Raw genomic sequence first — 20,117 nt, 5'->3', positions numbered from 1 at the left:
CATAAATTATAACTCTGAATAACTGAGAATGAATATTCAATAAAATTACTTGTAGCGCTCTACATTGTGAACCAGGAAATGGTTGTTTATATTTTAACGAAAAAAAAATTACCAGCAGGTTAGATAACTCTATGCAAGGGACGTAACTATTTACACACCACTACGCCTGATCTCCCCTTCGCTGACTGTCTACATACCGGAAGGCAAAGAAGAACCAGGCTGAACACGAGGGCTCCCCTCACGAGGGCGAAAGTTCTAGAAGACCTGCTCGTACAGCAGGAAGATGGTGAAGACGTTGTAGTTGGCGTGGACCCAGCTCTCCCCGTACCCCCCGTCCACCAGCATGACGTAGACCTGGTCGCCGAACCCCAGCTGGGCGATCGTCTGCGTGGAGCTGGACGGGTAGAAGCCCGCGTTCTTCGAGTCGTCTGCCCAGAGGGCGGCGATGGGCCGGTTGTTGATGAACACCCTGGCGTTGACCTTTGCCCCCGGATGTGACATCAGGTACAGCGAGATGACGTAGGTGCCCGGGATGGTGCAGATGAACATGCCGGTGACGTTGTCGTAGTTGTCGGCCAGATCTGTGAATGGTTGAGAGGCGGGTTCAGTGTTCCTTAACAAACTATGTTCCATAACAATGTTCCTTAACAAACAATGTTCCTTAATAATGTTCCTTAACAAATTTCAGTGTTCCTTAACAATGTTCCTTAACAATGTTCCCTAACTCACAACTTTCCCTAATAATGTTCCTTAAGAACAGCGTTCCTTAAAATTACGTTCCTTAACACACAAAAAACTGTTCCTTAACTGACCTTAACACACAAAAAACTTCCTTAACATTCGTAGCCCTTTTCAATGTTACTATAATTAAATGTAATTAAATTTTACAATAAAATTAGTATTTTACTGTTCTTTGGATAACAGAGCACCTTTCGATATTCTTTACCCTAAACAAATCACTATTAAAATACTTCTTCCAATGATCCTATAAAAAATGTTCCTAGATCTATAATGAAATAGCTCTTTTCAATTTATCCTATCACAAAATCGTATGTTCTATCCAACATTTTTTGTGACATTAGTAATATAAAACGCATTGGGCAGTTCACATTTTTAAAAATTGGTAATTTCTTAAATATTTTTAGCAAATGAAACAAAAATCAGTTAAAGAACTATTCCTAACACCAAAACAAACTTTCTGTTTAAAATAATTAAATTTTGATTTACAAAGTCAAAACCAAACACATTCAAGCGGAAAACCGTTTCAACTTTTCAACCACAGTCCCTAACGTTTCATCGTCTAAAGTCAAAACTAGAGGCTACAAAAATATAATAGTGATAGAAAAACATGCATTGTATTTGACTTTATGCAGAGTGGATAACTCTGCAAAGTCAGACTTTTAATTTATGTACATTGTTGGCTTTGATCTTAAGTTGCTTCCCTTTTTTAATTATTCCTACCTAACAGTTCAAGATCAAAGGGGATTATGGTGTCCTTGGTAGGCCCGAAATGTGACGTCAGAACCGCGGAGACTGCCGCCTGAGCCCGGGGAGGGACTGGAAACGCCACGTCATCGCAGGCTGGCCCCAGACAGGGGGCGTCGCTGTGGTTGGCAGCAGTGTGGTTGCTGTTGGCCATCCCGCTGGTCTTGGGGTTGACGTTGATGTTGCCGGTACCCACATTGGAGTTTTTACCGTCGCCGCCGCTGCTCTTGTTGTCGGAGGTTGGCTTGCGTAGACTGAAGTCTTGGACCATGTAGGCGCTGATGGGTGGGACGTCTGCGGACAGTCAACAGAATTTAACGGTGAGATAAAGAGCGGTAGGTTTTACATATCTCATTTAGGTTTGAGAGTTATTAAACAAGAACGCTAGAAAAGGTATAACATTCTGTGAAGGCATAATGGGCGCATTTGATTGCTTCTTGTGAACGATCTAAGCGTTTGAGCCAAAATATTAAGCAGTTTCAATAAAAATAATTCTGTTCAAGACTTATACAAGGCATCAGTTAAAGACAGTCTGATAGAAAATAGAATTACTCGCAACAAGTAGGTTTAAATACAGTTTAGGTGTTTATTCGAGAAGTATATCGTGAACTTTTATGTAAAATAGATGGTAACTATACCTGCAATCTATTATACCAACAGTGCAGTCTACTATACTTGTAGTCTTATACCTGGTACATACACTTCACAGCTATGCTGTTTATACGTACTTCACACTGAAGAAAATTAAAACACCTCATGTGAGGCGCCCCCCCCCCCCCCATCTCTCTAAATTTTCCCATCACCTTAGTTGGGACTCTACTTGCAGCTTTATTGATATGGTAAGAATTTAATCTCCAGGCCTAACATAGTAAAATATCAATCTTATTGTTAACATCTTGCATGAAAAATGTAAAAATTACCATCTCACCTTCGGGTGCCAAAGAACCAAAGTATGGCAGCCCGCCGAGCGTTCTTCCTTTATTTTTGTCTTTTTCTGATGCTGGGGTTGGCGGGTGGACAGCAAGGGTTTCGTTCTTAACGCCAGTCAACTTGGGGGCAGCCTGTTCGGTGTTGTTGGGTTTGATGTCGTTGAAAACAAAGGGGCGATCACTCTGGTTCGTGTTGGTTTTCTCCCGATTAGGGCTCATATCTTGTTGGCTACTGGGGTTTAATTTACTCGCAAAGTTCTTGTCTGTGTTTCCGAAACTAGATGTCAAGTTCGAAATAGTTGAGAAATTAGCCTGCTGATTGTTAAATTGGGTTAAATTTGGCACGGGTCCATTATTAAACTGTGTGTCGTTGACGCCAGCTTTGGGTTTTACATTGACCATGTGACCGTTGCTTGAATTCAACGGAGTCCCTGTCTGATTCAAATTGATAAAAGGGCTATCGTCTGCCGCACGTTTGCTCGTGGATACATTTCGATCTGGGAAGTTCCAACCTTGACCATCGGTGGAGTTTTTCTCGTTTGAAAAGTTTGAAAAGTTTCCACCGGAAGAGTTGGAAAGATGAGGCGAGTCTCCTGACGGGCTGGTAAAGAAAGTCTCAACGTTGAAAAACTGCATTTGGATACCGTCGTCTGTTTTGTTTTTCAAACTCGAAGCTGGAAAAACCGTTAGGTTACTCACTGCTGGGTGGCTTAAGTCTATTTTTGGCATTTGTTTTGAGTTCGGCGAGACGTTGTTGCTGAGTATTTCCGGTTTACTGAAAGTTTCGTTTTTCGCAGAAGCCTCAGTTGCGTTGTCCTCCGTCAAATTGGCAGACGACAAATTTGGTTTGTTCAAAAAAGTAGATTTTTCCTTTTCAACTGAAGCAGGGGCGGAAAAATTAAAATGTGCAACCGGTTTTGTCCGGTTTTCCTTCACTGTAGTTGTATTGTCATCAACTTTTGGAAAAGAATTATAATTGTTGGTAAAATTCAAAGTTGAATTGTTGTTTTCTGAAGTTGTATTGCCAACAACGACGTCTTCGGTCAAGTTTTTAGATTTCAAAACTTGACCATTCAAAGCCGGAAATTTGTCGCTTGACGCAGGTGCCGAAAAATTAAAATGTGCAACCGGTTTTGTCCGGTTTTCCGATAATGTTGTTGTGTTATCATGAAAGTCAAATTTCGGAAAAGATACACTATGGTTAAAGTTTAGGTTGATGTCATTGGTGTCTGATGTTTTATTGATGTTGATTTTGTCATCTGTCACGTTTGGAGTGGTCGAAATCGGTTTGTTGAAAACCGGCAATTTGTCCTTAACTAATGAAGCCGGCGCCGAAAAATTAAAATGTGCAACCGGTTTTGTCCGGTTCTCCGTTGTCGTTGTTATATTGTCATCCATGTTGAACATCTGAAAGACTGTATTGGAGTTGTCGCTAAAGTTCAAGGTCATATTGTTCTTGACAGATGTTGTATTGTTGTTGTCCATCTCCTCCGTTGTATTTGGAGTCGTTAAGTTTTGTTTATTCAAAAAAGGTAATTTATTCTTCTCAATTGATGCAGGTGCAGAAAAATTAAAATGTGCAACCGGTTTGGTCCGGTTTTCAATTACTGTATTATTTTCAAAATTTGTAAAATTAAAAACGGGTATTGGGGCATTACTGCTGAAATTAAACGTAATATTTCTCGTATCTCCAAAATCAAAATTCGTTCCGTTCGAGACGGTTGCGTTGACCTCGATCAGTTCGGGTATTACGGGGTCAATGATGTTAAATATTTGATCGCTGATGTTAAATGAACTTTGAGATTTCTGAAACGGTGCTCTGTTCTGGGGAAGAGCTTCCGGTTCACCTGGTGATTTTTTGGCACTCCTTGGAAGTTGGTCGTCTGCGTGAGTGACAACCTGTGAGACGTTGCCAGTCAACGAACTATGGTGTGTGTTAGCACCTGTCGTCTGCGTAACTACATCACTGTTTCTGTTCAATACCCCATCCTGTCTCGTCCCTTCTCCGTGAGTACTTGTGTTCCGTGTATTCAAGTCGGTTGTAAAATTATGTTGTGTTTTTCCGAAGTTGCCGAAAGATGTGCTCAAATCATGCTTTGGTTGTCCGTTGGTCGTGTTTTGAGAACCGTCGCCGAATGTGAATGATGTCTGTTTTTGCTGGTTCGACACTGCGTTGTCGGTTGTTTTATTGACGTTTGAGAATATTGATGGTTTCTCGAATCGGTTTTCGGTATTATTTCTAGAAGATTCCGCGCTCTGATTGAAGAAGGTCCCTAACTGATTGATGTCTGGAAGATTATCAGACGACACCAGAGTTTTGCTGGTGAGGTTTTTGGTGTGCGGCTGTACGTCATCGACGCTGGTGGCGTTAGGTTCAGTTGTGAGAGTGTCGGACGTATTATCCTGAGTTGAATTACTATACAGATATAACGACGATAGTGTCTCGTTCTCTGCACCGGGTGACCTCTGCTTGCCTGGGTTAAAGACACCGACGTCATCGACCACCTTCATGGTTGAATGCTGCTTCGGGTGTGTGCTGTTCGTCTGCTTCTCGTCTTCGTGTCTACTGCTGCTGCTTTTTGGCGCGATTTCCTCTTTCTTCTCGCGCTGTAGAAGGGCGTCTCTCGTCTCTTTGGATGTCTTCTGTCTAGGCAGATTCGAGATTTGAACTTTGTTCAGCTGTTTACTTGTGGTGTCCCTGGTACTGTTCGTTTCTTCTCTGTTTGTATTTGTTGATTCTCTATTTTTGTTCGTATTCATACTTGAATTCAAGGGCTGCGAAAACTGATCCAAGTCGTCTATTTGTTCTTTTATATCTAGCCCACTGTTGTTATACCCTGTAAAGGTCGAGTCTCCTGTGCCGTTCATCTGGTTCCTGAATAGGTCTGGAAGAGTCGAGTTAACGGAACTAGACCTCTGCTCCCTGGTGAACACGAACTGCGACTTGAACGCTGTCGGTTTTTGGTGTTTAGACACATCCTCCAGCGTGGCATTATGGGAATTGTTGTCTGAATAGGGTAACCCAACGCTTACACTGAAGTCGAAACTATTTACACGACTATTGTTCAAATGACTTCCGTTAACCTGATTTGTAAAATTCATAATATCTGTTTGAGTCATCTTTAGCAGAGGTACGCTAGCATTGGCGTCGCTAGCAGGTTGTAACCTGTTAAGATCGATCCTTTCTAAACCAACGATACTTCTGTTTACCAGCTCAGTAAAATTTGATGCACCAACAGTGTCGATTCTGCCCAGTGTAGCACCAGAATCGCGACTGATTTTATCTTTGTGGGAATAACTAACCTCGTCTTCGTTTGCGTCTATTGTGGCCTCGTTTGTCGAGTTTGATGAAAGATCATTATCACTTACATCATCATCAGCCTTCATAATATCATCGACCAACACGTCATTATTTTTGTTTTCTGACTCGTTGGTAGCAAACGCAGTATCATTTTTCGCCAATTCTTTGATGCCCTTTTCGTCAAGTTCCGTCAGTTCATCGTCATGGTGCGACTTGATCTCCAGGGAAGTGTTTCCTTCTTGTGTGACCTTGGCCTCTAGACTTATTTCAGACGTGTTCAAATTGTCTTTGTTCTTGAGCCCCGCTAATAATGAATCGCTGGGTAAGATTAATTTTAACATTGGAGTGTCTTGAAGTTCAGGTGAGTCTAATTTCATCATAGGGGCAACTTCGTGTGAATCTAATTTTATCTGGGAAATGGCTGCCGACGAAGATATCGTCTGCTCTGTTTTGACATCTGTATTGTTCAACACAGTCGTTTCTTCAGTCGTGGTAGCTTGAGTTGAATCATTTATACTTTTAGAATTATCTGGAAGTTTGTCTTGAGAAGGTAACATTTCCTCTTGAGCTGTTTCCAAAGTTTCAAGCAGATCCTGAGTTTTCTGAAAATCTTCCTGTGATTTCTCGCTGTCTCCAACGACATCTTTCTCGCTATTTTTAGTGTTGTTTACTTTTAAATCTTCTTCTTTTATACTAGCAATCGTTGGTTCCGAACTTGCATTTTCATCGTGAATAATTTTACTTTCGTCTTTCTTATCTTCAACGTTAACACCGAAATCTTCATTCTGTTTGGTTTTCATTTCTTCCGTCGCTGTTTCGTCGTTGTTTTCATTTTTCTTATCTGACGCCATGACGCGATACAGTTCATCGAGATGTGGGTCGGACATGTAAGCGCTGATTCTCTTCTCTGACCCTGGCTCCCCTGCGGCGGACGAGTCCATTGACTGGGTATCCCCGCTGACGAGATAGTTCGAAAAAAAGTTAGGACTACTTCTGTCTTCTACGTAGTTATCTAACGTGTAGAAAGAGCTTTCTTCGTGGTCTGACGTTTGTTTCGGCGTCTTATTCCCGTTTTTTGAGAAAATGTTCCTTTTGTTTTTTAAATCTTTGTCGTTGACGTCATCGAAGTTAAGCGAGTCGTCGAGAACTAGATCTTTCTCGTACCCAGGGGGCTGGGGTTTCAGACCCGCGGTGGGAAACCGTGTATCGGGGTCGTAGTAATACAAGTACGCCTGCTTTTCGTCTTCTTTTTGGTTTTTCATGGCGCCAATTTTTTCATACAAGCTAGAGATCAAATTGCGATCTTTCCCGAAAAGTTTTTCAACATTTTTGGCTTTTTTAGATTTCGAAATATCTAAATAATCTTTGAAAGCATCATCGTTGCGATTGGCTCCGAAGAATCGATTATTATTATCTTTGTAATCGTTCTCTGCTTGGTATCCGTGTTGGGTATTGTCGATTACATCTAAAGGAGCTTCGTATCCGTTTCCAGTGAGTTGTTCTTGCTCTTTGAATACGTCATCGCCTCCGTAGTTTCCCAGCTTGTCCATATGGAGAGCGATTTCCGGGTCTTCTCCTGGCGTGTCCTGTTTTACACTGGTACCGCTGCCGTCTGCTGCCTCGTCTTTAGACGTCCACGTGTTGTCCTCCCTCCTCTTGTTCATAAGCCAGGACGCGATCCGCTCCTCCAGCGTCATGTGGGGTTTGATCTCCTGGGAAAAACTACTCGTGTCTTTAGCGCCGGACAATTTCTCCACGCCCTCGCTGTCTCTCGGTAAAGATTTCTTCGACTGCGCCCTATCCTGTTTACTTTTTCTAGAACTTTTTCCTTTCTTTCGTTTCGAATCTTTCGCTGACTTCCCAGTCATTCGACCTTGGTCGTTAACATTATCTCTCGATCTCGACCTTGACCTCTCCTCCAGTTCTGCTAAGCGCATGAAATCATCGTTCAGCGCAGACCTATCCATTCCCCCATTTTGAATTAAGGGGCTGTAATTCAGATTATCGAATTGATTGCCCTCCCCTCTGCGGTCTGGGAGGTTTTCTGTGGAGAAGTCATGAGTAGGGTTGTACTGACTACGTTCGTAGTCGTCGAGGTGGGCTGTAGGCACGATGTAGGCGCCCGTAGGCAGGACGCCGAGAAGGACGAACATCACGACAACGGTCACGGCTCTAATCCTCATCTCCGGGTTACAGAAATCAGAAACAGCAGCGTGTGACGTCATCTCTGGAGATGGACAAGAGAGGAAATAATTAGAATTTTAAATGTAATGACTGACCAGGCAGTAGATGACAGAGTCAATAATATTTTAAACGATGCCAGACTAATCAACCAGAAAACGAAACAAATCCGGGGTTGTTTTTTTACTACAGTTTCTGAGGAACGCAATGCAAGTTCCTAAAATAGGAGTTGAATGGCGAGGTATTCAAACACAGGCAGGATACAAATACATAGCTCCTCATACCATATATATATGTATATATATATATATATATATATATATATATATATATGATAAAAATAAATACTATATATATAATAACGAAATTGCAGCTGTTGTTAGTTAGTGTTCTTTATCATTTAAAACTTAAATATTGTTAAAAACTAATGTTAGATAAAGATTTTTTTTAAACTCTTTTCTGTAGAAAAAAATATAACTTACAAAATATCTTCACCTATGTTTATGTTTTACCTAACTAGAAAGAGAACTCTGAAGAGCAACACTAAACAAAGCGTATTTATACCTTTTATTTTCATAGGTTCACTCCCCTTAAATCGCCAAGAAGAGCGCCCACATGGAAAAAATTCTCCAAGACAATGAAACATACAGAGTCGGCGTCACCCAGACTAACACAGTAGTTTGTTCTGTAGTTTTAGTACTTACTTTCAAAATTCGTGTATATTTTACAAAGAAAACATCGTATAAAAGAGATTTGAACTCACCTGGGATATAAGCGTTAATTTTGACTTTTGCTCCACGTTGAGTTAGTCCATACCGTCAGTCAGCCGTCCAGACGTTAGATTGGCCAGGTCTGACCTCAAGCGAGACGGTTTGTGTTTGTTTGTTGTCATTGTCAACACACGTTTTTTTTTTCCTTTTTTTTTCCTGGCACAAACTGGCATATAGAACTTTGAAAAAAAAAAACTGGCTTTCTGTTTTGTATTTTATTTTATTCTTAAAGTATGTATCTTTTTTAAATTAAGATATAATTAAGATATAATTAAGGTTACCATTTTTAGTACCACGTGTGTACGCTTTAATGTTATAATAATAATTGTGTATGTAAACATATTAAAGGAAACAGAAATCGGTGAGAAAACGCAATGAAGATTTAAGCTGTTTTGCTTTTTGCAACCCCACGTTTTGCATTATCTACACATAAACTTTGTACACTAAACCAAGACATACTTTTGTTTCTTTCATTCACTATAATCTAAAAGTAAGATTATAATTATTGATAATGAAGTATCAAATTTCCAGTCTTTCTTTTTTAAACCTCCTACTATCATTTTAATTACTATGCTATTTTCTATTAGTTTAATTTTTAACAATTGAGATATAAATAAATGTACATATTATTAAATATACGGTTGATTGCAGAGTTGGAAAAAAAAGTGTGTCTATGTAATATGATGCTGTTGATGTAAAAACTACCCTTCGTTAAGAACGAAAATAAGCTTGGTTTTGCAAGGGTGCCCAAAAAAAGACTAATTATAAAACTGGGTTCACTTTTTGTCCGTGCCCTAAATGTGTGCGGCTGTCTACGCCCCTGGGAACAGCGGACGCCACTCCTTCTAGATTGACTCCCACGACAGGGTTGTGCCCCGTTAGTTGATTTAAAAACACAACTCGGGACAGCTGTCAAAATCTTTCGCGAAACAAATCCAATGATGTGTCAACAGCGCGTGTGATTGTCTCCCCTGGCTTGATTGCGGGCCGTGTTTGTCCACTGTGCCGTTTGGGCATGTTCAGGTGCGGGGCAGGGGGTGGGGGGCAGTGGCTGGAGACGTGGTACACTGGCGAGAAGTGCATGAACTGAGGTGTTGGGGGGGGGGGGGGTCGTCAAAAAGTCTGCCCGACTTTTTCTTCGTTCAAATAGAAACTGTTTGGCTTTTGCTTTTAATGATTTTATTATTAGGGCTATTTGGTTCAGAAAAATTTCACCGAAACTGCGCAGATAAATTATTGCGTTGTAAAATGTTTTCAACCTTCGAAAATATCACATCTAGAATTATTCAGCAACAAAAATACCCAAAAAAAATAAACCTCTATACAGTTTTTATTTAAAAAAAAAAAAAGAACAAATAAAAAATGTAAAAATGAAAAAACTAAATGTACTGATAAATGCAAACAGGGTATACGTTAGCCTGGCTCCTTGTTTGTTCTATGTACATAATTCAATTAAAAATAACGTTGTCAATGCCTTGCAGCAAGTATATGAACATGTATAAAAAGTTGAAAAAACTGACCAATAAAATAAGTCTTAGAGGATCAAAAGAAAGGAAAAATACTAGAGCAAGCATTAAAAAAACTGAACAATAAAGTAAGTCTAAAAAAAAAACTTAAAATGCTAGAGCATGCATTAAAAATTGAGCAAAAAAAACGGGTGTCTTGGAGAATAAAGTAACCTGTATCCTCATTTTGTTACGTAATATATGTAGGCGGTGTCTGTGATGGTAATACCTTATCCCATCATTGATGGTAATATCTTATCCCATTGTGGTGGTAATACCTTATCCCATCTGGATGGAAATATCTTATCCCATCTGGATGGAAATATCTTATCCCATCTGGATGGAAATATCTTATCCCATCTGGATGGAAATATCTTATCCCATCTGGATGGAAATATCCCATCTGTGATGGTAATATCTTATCCCATCATTGATGGTACTATTATTCGCCATCTTTGATAATACAGACTTTCTCCGTCTTTGCTAAAGATAAATAACAATTAAAATTTCAACGTGTTGATGGTATACACCGCTAGCTAATCGGAATCTCATCATTTTAGAGCCATTACATCCCTGTAATTAGAATTAAAATGAAATATGATTTTATTAATTTTCTCGCTAAAATATAAATATGATTTATTTTTTTTACCTAACTGAAACAGTGCACAAGTAATAGGCTTTTAAAAGAAACAGGAAGTAGAATTGGTACCACTTACGCTTACCGGAAATCGTTCAAAAGTTGAAAAAAAGACCAAATGTGTTACAATACTTATAATATGAACTCCCGCCCTCCACATAGCACAAAACAATCTTGTACTATAGTCCTATGATTTTTTAATTAAATAAATTGTGCAAATCGCATCTTATTTTATAATAGCAATTTTTTATTTACCAATATTGTGTTACTACATTAACTACATTGCATTTTGCACATTACTATTAGTACAGGTAGTGTGATGAATTTCCAAGGTTCCCTTTTCTAACCTCACGGCCTACCGGACAAGTGAAGTAGAGTTCACCTGTTTCTGTAACCACGGCATATTAGGGGTATAGTGTGGTCAGCACTATGCCCAGCCGCCTTTACTTTCCCCAACGTGAGTTAGGTAGGTACCCAACAGAGCTGGGTGGACTCAGGTATTTCCAAAGCCTATCTATAAACTACTACTACAATTCTGCTAGAAGAACACCCCTCGACTGAATAGAATGACGGTTTAATAACCGAAATAAAATGAATAATTTAAAAGCTAGGATAAGTCACCATCAGACAGTCTTCACAAAATAAAATCACAAGTCTAGAATTCTCCGTTAACACAAAAGACAAAACGAGCATTGATATTTTTTGTGCACTTTTTATTTGTGAAGTAAAGTTTTTAAAAAAAGTAACTTTCATTTGTGCACAACACTGTATCACAAATTAAAGTATTAACAAATTAAACAAAAGTACTTACAAATGTAAACAACGTAAAGGTTATCTAATCTCCAGTATTTATTTAGATCTATATGTACATAGTCCAACGCCAATGACTTCCACTGTTATATATGTTAAACAAGAATGGTGAAAAACTGGCCAATAAACAGATATCAAAACATAATTCTTGTGTAATTACAAAAAAACTTTTACATTCCCATTTTTGTAGTACAGCCAACCTATGTTGATATTCTGAATCCCATCTTTGGTGTCTGAACCCCATCTCTGATGGTGGTTTCTGAACCCCATCTTGGATGCTGGTGTCTGAACCCCGGATGCTGGTGTCTGAACCCCGTCTTGGATGGTGGTGTATTGATATAAGACATTTCGCCGCCTTATATGAGGATAATTAACAACAAACATAACAACATTTTTTGATAGGCCTATATCCTCCAGCACTAACCACACAGACCGTGAAAAAAAATCTGCTTTACATCAGCTAAATCGTACCATTTTTTTTTAAATCGTATCTCTGTCACACATTAATTATACCCCAAGTACCTTCCACCAGAGAGTTCTTTATATTCACTTGTATCGAGGGTCTCGGCGGTTATGGTTCCTGACAAAAATGTCTGAACTAAACTATGAATTAAACCTTGAACAACACTTGTTCATAAAATAAAATTTGAAATTTAAAAAAAAACGTATTTTTTTCATACGCTACAATGAAATAAATACAACATGAAACTGTGATGAAGGGAATGTTAAAAGAAAAGTATTGGTCCACTCTTAAACACATAAACTTAAAGCAGTATGTTAATAATAATAATAATCATTAAAAAAGTTTTAAAAAACCCACGTTTTCTGATTGAACTAAAAAGTAGAAAATAAATGCTATAGGCCCTACATCACAATAATGCAAGCGATCACTCTACTATAAGCGATCAAAAACGTGGGGCGCCGAAGTAAAAGTTATATTACTATTGATTAGATAATACTATTGACTTTTATTAGGGAGCTTGTAGAGAGTCAACAGTATTAGAAACTGTAAGAAAATCACGGCGCCCCACGTTTTTGCTCGCTTATAGTAGAGTGATCGCTTGCATTATTGTGATGTAGGGCCTATAGCATTTATTTTCTACTTTTTAGTTCAATCAGAAAACGTGGGTTTTTTAAAACTTTTTTAATGATTATTATTTTCTACTTTTTAGTCTTTGTCTGTTTGTTTGCATTAAAATCTTGCTATCGATTTTATCTTTTCACTTTTTTTGGGTAAACGAAGACAACTCGTAAAAAGACAACTCGTAAAAAGACAACTCGTAAAAAGACAACTCGTAAAAAACACGTTGTTTGAATACGTTACTGACTAGAACACATAGATTTGAACCCGTGTCGAGTGGGATAGCAATCGTGTGCCCACCCACTCGACCATATCGTCTCCCCCAAACTGGCCTACCTCCTGTAAGTTTAAACTCGGTTCAAGCTAAATTCTCTGCCCCTAAGCCTGTGGCGACATGTGATCGTTCGCTTCACTGCGCGCGAGGTACGCGTCGCTGGTTTTTTTTCTAATGGCTAGCAGAGGAGAATTATATATATAGATTATATAGCGGTCTAAAATGCTCAATAAAATGTTTCCATTGATCAATTTAGTAATAATAACAATTGAATATTCAATGGTCATCCAAAAGAAAGCTTCCCTGAAAATTTCAGCGCGCTAGCTAACTGGGAAGTGCCAGAAATTTCGATCGCAAGATTTGATTGGAAAGACAAACAAACAGAGAAAGCAAGTTAAAGAAAACGTGGGAATAAAATGGGTACTGTAGGCACCAGATCATAATATTGTAAGCACACACATTAGTGATACTATAATTAGATGTGGCTAACAAGTGATTTGAACATACCACGATGTAACTTCTGTTATTATAAGATCAATTTAAAAAATAAAACCGTTCAACATATTTGCTTCTGCTAAACAAAATTCCTATTTGCTGTTTAGTAATACAATAGTAGATATAGATGGAGTTTGTCTGTGTATATTGTAGTTTAGTTTACGGTTGAATTAGATTTTGGGTTTAGGTTATGTTGAAGGATTAACGGTTCGTTTTATGGTCTGTCTTCGGGGATAAGATTAGGTTTATCTTCAGTTATAGTATTAGGTCACAGGTCCCAGTTATAGGATTAGGTCACAGGTCCCAGTTATTTTTTGGGAACCCGTTAATTCGTTTTATCTTCAGGTATAGGGTTAGGTTTATTTACAGTGATAGGATTAGGTTTATCATCGGGGATAGGATTAGGTTTATCATCGGGGATAGGATTAGGTTTATCATTGGGGATAGGATTAGGTTTATCATCGGGGATAGGATTAGGTTTATCATCGGGGATAGGATTAGGTTTATCATCGGGGATAGGATTAGGTTTATCATCGGGGATAGGATTAGGTTTATCATCGGGGATAGGATTAGGTTTATCATCGGGGATAGGATTAGGTTTATCATCGGGGATAGGATTAGGTTTATCATCGGGGATAGGATTAGGTTTATCATCGGGGATAGGATTAGGTTTATCATCGGGGATAGGATTAGGTTTATCTTCAGATGTAGGGTCAGGTTTTTTTTTACAGTGATAGGATTATGTTTATCATCGTGGAAAGGATTAGGTTTATCTTCGGGGATAGGGTTTATTTTCATGGCTAAAATTGAGGTTAAAGTTAGGTTAACTGTCTTGGCAGTGTTCAGAAAAAAAAAACAATTCGATTTGCATGTGATTTTAGAAGTAATTGCAATAACCTTAGAAGTAATTGCAATAACCTTAGAAGTAATTGCAATAACCTTAGAAGTAATTGCAATAACCTTAGAAGTAATTGCAATAACCTTAGAAGTAATTGCAGTAACCTTAGAAGTAATTGCAGTAACCTTAGAAGTAATTGCAATAACCTTAGAAGTAATTGCAGTAACCTTAGAAGTAATTGCAATAACCTTAGAAGTAATTGCAGTAGCCGTAGCACCACCCGGCGTTCTCTGCATCCTCAGACTTGAGGTGGAAAGATTCCGTCATGGCGGGGTCCATGGTGTACCCGAACGTTTTCTTTTTCCGGATGATGTTGTCGGCTAGTAGGTCAAACGCCTGGTGTACGTTAGACGCGGTCTTCGCGCTGGTTTCAATGTACTTGGCGCCAAATTTGGAGGCCAAGGATGCCGCTGAAATTAGGGATGGGGAAATATGTAAGTGTGTATAACATTGGTGGGGAAATGTGTAAAGTAGGTGTGTAAGACAATGGTGAAGAAATTTGTCAAGTATATGTGTATAACATTGGTGATAAAAGGTGTCAAGTATATGTGTATAACATTGGTGGGGAAAGGTGTCAAGTATATGTGAATAACATTGGTGATGAAATGTGTCAAGTATATGTGTATAACATTGGTGATAAAGGGTGTCAAGGATATGTGTATAACATTGGTGATGAAAGGTGTCAAGTATATGTGTATAACATTGGTGATAAAAGGTGTCAAGTATATGTGTATAACATTGGTGGGGAAAGGTGTCAAGTATATGTGTATAACATTGGTGAGGAAAGGTGTCAAGTATATGTGTATAACATTGGTGATAAAAGGTGTCAAGTATATGTGTATAACATTGGTAGAACAATAGTGAGAGAAAAACGTGTTACAATAGACCACACTAGGGCTGTGGTCCTATAGCATTACTATACTGCCTATCAACGTATACCATTGCTTGTTTATTAAATGTTTGTTACTTCCCTTATCAGGTATGAGCTCTATGGGGAGACTACTCACCAGCTTTGGCATCCACTTTCCTTTCCTCAACCAGGTCCGTTTTGTTCCCGACCAACACTTTAATGCAGTCAGTGCTACCGTGGCGGCTGGCCTCTTTGAACCACTCAGGAACCTTCTGGAAGCTCAGCTCGTCCGTGACGTCAAACACGACCATCAGCCCTTCGGCCCCGCGGTAAAAGCTGGACACGATGGCCCGAAACCTGGACAGTGGAGGGGACAAAATAAAAGAGAGGGGGGCGGGAACTATAGTTCACAGCCTAGGGTGTCCAGAACCGGGACAGAAAAATAAGACAACATTGAATCGTCAACAACCAAAGTGAAACTAACTGGAGATCGGTGATGTTAAGACGCATAACGTCTAAAATATATAAATTTATAGACGTATCCTGACACGCGGTAGTAAAAATATATAGTTTTTAAAAATTCATCCTATAAAAACTCTTCACGCGTCTACGTCAATGCAATCGATACTTAGTCATAGACGTGTAGAGATATTAATAAAAACTATGACCAATGCATATAATTACAAAATATTTTTAAAATATTGCTCTATAAGGGTAACGGATTCAAGTATATTTTTCCTTTGCAACCGTGACCTAATCAAGGTAGATAATCAACGGTAATTTACATTTTATTATTAAAAAGGGTTAATTCCCTTGTAATAAAAACTGATATGTGTTAAATATTATCTTTCCGTCATTATGTATTATACATGTTTGCGTCTGACAAACTTTGTTATCTCAATATTTTAACTCCTGTATGACTTATTTGATTATGTCTGTATTATATGGTTTTGTATGGATTATAATTGTAATAAATACCCCCCCCCCCAAAAAAAACTCTTCCCGCCCTCCCCCCGCCCCTCACCCTTTTCTTTTTAAAAATAACAATAGTTGCACGAATGTATGTCTTTTGATCGTTTTGATAATTTGTAACAAGCTGCTTGCGTCACGTTTCTGCAGAACCTTGTCAAAAGACATAACGCCTTTGCGGTGCTGACGGCATTTAAAGACACCAGGGGGGGGGGGGGCAATTGATATTTTTAAGGGGGGGGGGAGGGACTAAATTTTCCGGGAAGGCGGACACGGGTAAAAGTGTCTATTTTCTTATTTTCTATATAAATTCAATTTCGTTCAGGGGGTGGGGCGGTAGACTTTCTTCGGTGAGCAATCCCCCCCCCCTCATCCCCCACCCCCACCCCACCCCAAGAGATGCCTGGAAGAAACTCTGGAACACAAGCACTTGCCTGTCCTGCCCAGCTGTGTCCCATATCTGTAACTTGGCCAAGCAGTCGTCCCTCTCCAGGTCCTTAAATTTAAAGTCCACGCCGATAGTGTTGATGTGGGGTGTGATAAAGGTCCCGTCCACGTAGTTTAACATCAGACACGACTTCCCTACCCCCTGGTTCCCGATGATCACCACCTTAATCAGGTATTCCTCTCGCATCTTGAAATCTTGGCCCTGATCTGACTAAAAAATATGTCCCAAAATCTTTTTATCCAGGTTAACTTGCCTCAACACCTAGTATGTAAAAAAAAAACATGTTAATTTACTAAAATTATTGTCAGTCAGAGATACAACACAATGGGGGGGGGATAAAAGATAAAACAGTAAAGATTCCTTTTTATACATAGCGATCCATTGGGCAGATGAAGTGGAGTTCAATAGCTATTTGACCTCGGAAGGTGTGGTCACAGTGGCGTAGGCAGGGGGTGGAGGTGTTGGGGGGGGGGGGGGGTCATAACCCCCCCCCCATAGACCCCTCGGTAAATATATAGAGTATGAGGGGGGTGCAAATCGAAAGTTTGAGGGGGGGGGTGCAAATCGAAAGTTTGAGGGGGTGCAAATCGAAAGTTTGAGGGGGGGGGTGCAAATCGAAAGCTTGTCCCTGGGTAAAAATTGGACCCCCCCCCTTGAGACGATCCTGGCTACGCCACTATGTGGTCAGCACTTTGTCCAGCAGTCATTATATTCCCTAACATGAGTTTGGTATCCATGAGAGTACCACTAACATGAAATGGGATTCGAACTCGAGACTTTCGTGTTAGGAGTCTAGCGCTCCACGGCCGTCCCATAATGAAGTTAGATGCTAATTAACAGGGGGTAGGTAGATACTATGTAATGTGTTTTGTTGACTATTTGGCGCGAGGGTCCGTTCTGCTTGGGATACTATGGGTCAAATTGAATTATCGTTCCCTAAGTGTTTAATCCTGGGAGAAAAATCTTGTTGAATTTCTCTGCCACACACTTTTGTCTATACTACCGTCCATTATCTACAACAGGCAGGTCGCCCATCTTTACTCCCCCCCCCCCTCCCCACCACATACACACATAAGCTGAAAATATGTCATCAGTATCCTTTTAAAGACAAATATAAATGACGTCATATTTCTATACTACGACTACGTTCTTTTTTCAGTCACAATGAGATAGGGAGGGGAAGGAGGGGTGAGTTAATGTGACGTAGCATTTATATTGTATGTTATTTCATAAAGATAAGCAATACAAAAACTTAACTGTTCATGTTAATTAGAATTGTAATTATTTTAAGATTCGGGGGTTGGGGATAGCAAGCTTTGTGTAAGAAGGTCTGGCTTTTTGGTGGACAAATATCTATTTATTTAGATAAAATAAGCAGCTAGACCAATTGTAGTGAGTCCTAGCCCAATTTAAAAGTTTCGGACTAATTGATAGATAGTAGGCCTACATTTCAACAGCCTACTTTATTTTAGGCCACTAACAAATTTCTAGGGCCTATTTAGATCTAGTGCGCTAAACCATATCCAAAAGTCATAAACATTTTGGCTTCATAAACAAGATCTGTTATGGTAGGTCTGTCACTTAAAAACATTAACAAGAGTAGTCCCCCTTTAAAAAACTATCAACGAAACAAACCTAAACAATTGACTATTTCGCTACTTTGATAAACACTACACACTCATTGACACACAAGGTTGTAACTGTACATGGTCGGTTTGTTTCTAACATCTGCCACCTTGTTTAGTGTGTTAAAGTTAGAGATGTCACCCGCTGAGATAAAAATCAATACCTCGATATACAGTTGCCTACAGTATTTTAAACTGCTGCTTCTACATGCAGTGCAAACACTGTTCTAGATCGATAATAAAAGCGTAACAAACAACGGACTTATAAACTTACCTGCAATTAAATTTAAAAACCAACGAAGAATGTATTCCTTACACAAACATAAAACTAATAATAGTGACTTACTAAGGAAGACTACACGAATGTTTATAACGAACTAATCTAGGCCAACGCCATAACTTATGACACTCGAGATCTATCGGGAATTCCCTCAATGTTTTCTAGGGAATGAAAGTAATTCACAGTGAATGGATCATTGTGAATGGTCGTTTTAGCCTAGCGATCGAAAGCAGTGTTACGTGTATCTCGTCAGTACACGGCTAATTATAGTAACGAAGTCAATGTTGTGTGGAGAGTTCAGCTTGTGTTTGAGCGATGAACCTCGTGTCGTGTGGTCCTACTACGTCAGTCGTGAGGGTCAAATCAGGTTGTTACGCATTCAGGCATTTTCTGTAAGGGGAGGGGGGGGGGGATTTTAGTCAGTCACCCGTCGTCCCCCCCCCCCCCCCCCAAATAAATTTTAATAAGTGCCTCCCCCTCCCCTGGAAAAAAAATCTGAAAGTAACACTGGTAACGTAGCCTACAATAACGTCGGTACTTTTTAAATCCCACACCAAGAGCGGTTATAGTTTAGTGACAGAAAGAATGTCAGAAATTAATAGATGTATTTGTCGAGAGGTCCCCCCCCCACCCCGAAAATGACGTCACATTTCAGCCAACCCATACACCCGCCCAGTGTTTCTTCTAGACTTTTTTCTCCGGGTGGGGGGACCACTTGAACTTTTCGGGGGGGGGGGGGTAGACTTTCTTCGGGAGGGGGGGCGGACACTGTTAAAATATTAAAATATATATTTTTTATATAAATTATAAAAATTTCATTTCGTTCGGGGGGGGGGGGGGGGCGGGGTAGAAGTTTTTCGAAGGAGCTTCGCCCCCCCCCCCTCCCCGAAGAGATGCCTGGTAGAAAATCTGCACCCGCCCGTTTTATTTACAATATAAGTTTTCTGAAACAGCTGTTTTATTTTAAAATACCCATGGCGGGTTCAAAGATACGCCAGCACCTTTTTTTATTTTTGTTACAGTTTTTTATTAAATATAGGCCAAATATCTGATTGCCTTCAGTTTCCTGAATTTGCTCTCCCCTTCGTCACACATCCTCACAAGTCTTGCCCCACCACAGTAGCTTAGCGACGGGGGGGGGGGACATATGTCCAGAGTTTCTTCCAGGCATCTCTTCGGGGGGGCGAAGCCCCCCCCGAAAAATTTTTACCGCCCCCCCGAACGAAATGAAATTTATATAATTTATATAGAAAATATATACTTTTAACAGTGTCCGCCCCCCCGAAGAAAGTCTACCGCCCCCCCGAAAATTTCAAGTGCCCCCCCGGAGAAAAAAGTCTGGAAGAAACACTGCATATGTCCCCGGGCGCCGACCTTAGGGGGCGCCAAAATGGGTTTGAAAAATAAATTGAAAGGTTGAGGGGGTGCAAATTGAAAGTTTGAGGGGGGGTGCAAATCGAAATCTTGAGGGGGGGGGGCGCCGGGAAGGGTCGCTACACCTCTGCCCCACCGCCGTGTAAATGTGACATTATATGAACACCCCTAACTCCCCCTGTGTGATCTCATTGTATTAGTTTGT

General features: G+C 39.9%; 2 protein-coding genes across 5 annotated transcripts; both read right to left on the bottom strand.

The window, feature by feature from the left end:
• Nucleotides 1–255: 255 nt before the first annotated feature.
• LOC131930598 (putative uncharacterized protein DDB_G0282133) lies at nt 256–8,749 on the bottom strand. The gene is made up of 4 exons (XM_059287163.1): nt 8,660–8,749; nt 2,414–7,942; nt 1,462–1,779; nt 256–581 (listed from the first exon to the last, which is right to left on the bottom strand). The coding sequence occupies exons 2-4, from the start codon at nt 7,938–7,940 to the stop codon at nt 256–258; spliced, it is 6,171 nt and encodes a 2,056-aa protein (XP_059143146.1). The 5' UTR covers nt 7,941–7,942; nt 8,660–8,749.
• A 5,569-nt stretch (nt 8,750–14,318) lies between these two features.
• Nucleotides 14,319–18,758, bottom strand: LOC131930603 (uncharacterized). Of its 4 annotated transcripts, none has more exons than XM_059287168.1 (4): nt 18,533–18,758; nt 16,620–16,894; nt 15,374–15,573; nt 14,319–14,776 (listed from the first exon to the last, which is right to left on the bottom strand). In XM_059287168.1, exons 2-4 carry the CDS (start codon nt 16,817–16,819, stop codon nt 14,556–14,558), a joined length of 621 nt encoding a protein of 206 aa, XP_059143151.1. In that variant the 5' UTR covers nt 16,820–16,894; nt 18,533–18,758; the 3' UTR covers nt 14,319–14,555. The 4 variants fall into 4 exon arrangements, with proteins under 4 accessions (XP_059143151.1, XP_059143153.1, XP_059143154.1 ...); XM_059287170.1 differs by having other exon boundaries at nt 18,605–18,758; XM_059287171.1 differs by lacking the exon at nt 18,533–18,758 and adding an exon at nt 18,312–18,395.
• Between the last annotated feature and the right edge of the window lie 1,359 nt (nt 18,759–20,117).

This window comes from Physella acuta, unplaced genomic scaffold (genome assembly GCF_028476545.2).
Source record: "Physella acuta isolate Inbredline_101_S28 unplaced genomic scaffold, ASM2847654v3 ptg001809l, whole genome shotgun sequence".
NCBI lineage: Eukaryota > Metazoa > Mollusca > Gastropoda > Physidae > Physella > Physella acuta.
This window is presented reverse-complemented; position numbering and strand designations above follow the sequence as displayed.

Coding starts and splice junctions, on each gene's coding strand:
- LOC131930598 (XM_059287163.1), bottom strand. CDS start 7,940: ATGACGTCACACGCTGCTGTTTCTGATTTCTGTAACCCGGAGATGAGG. Junction 1,780..2,413: donor TGGTTCTTTGGCACCCGAAG/GTGAGATGGTAA, acceptor GACTGTCCGCAG/ACGTCCCACCCATCAGCGCC. Junction 582..1,461: donor CTTTGATCTTGAACTGTTAG/GTAGGAATAATT, acceptor AACCATTCACAG/ATCTGGCCGACAACTACGAC.
- LOC131930603 (XM_059287168.1), bottom strand. CDS start 16,819: ATGCGAGAGGAATACCTGATTAAGGTGGTGATCATCGGGAACCAGGGG. Junction 15,574..16,619: donor GACACAGCTGGGCAGGACAG/GCAAGTGCTTGT, acceptor TCCACTGTCCAG/GTTTCGGGCCATCGTGTCCA. Junction 14,777..15,373: donor GAAAGTGGATGCCAAAGCTG/GTGAGTAGTCTC, acceptor CCCTAATTTCAG/CGGCATCCTTGGCCTCCAAA.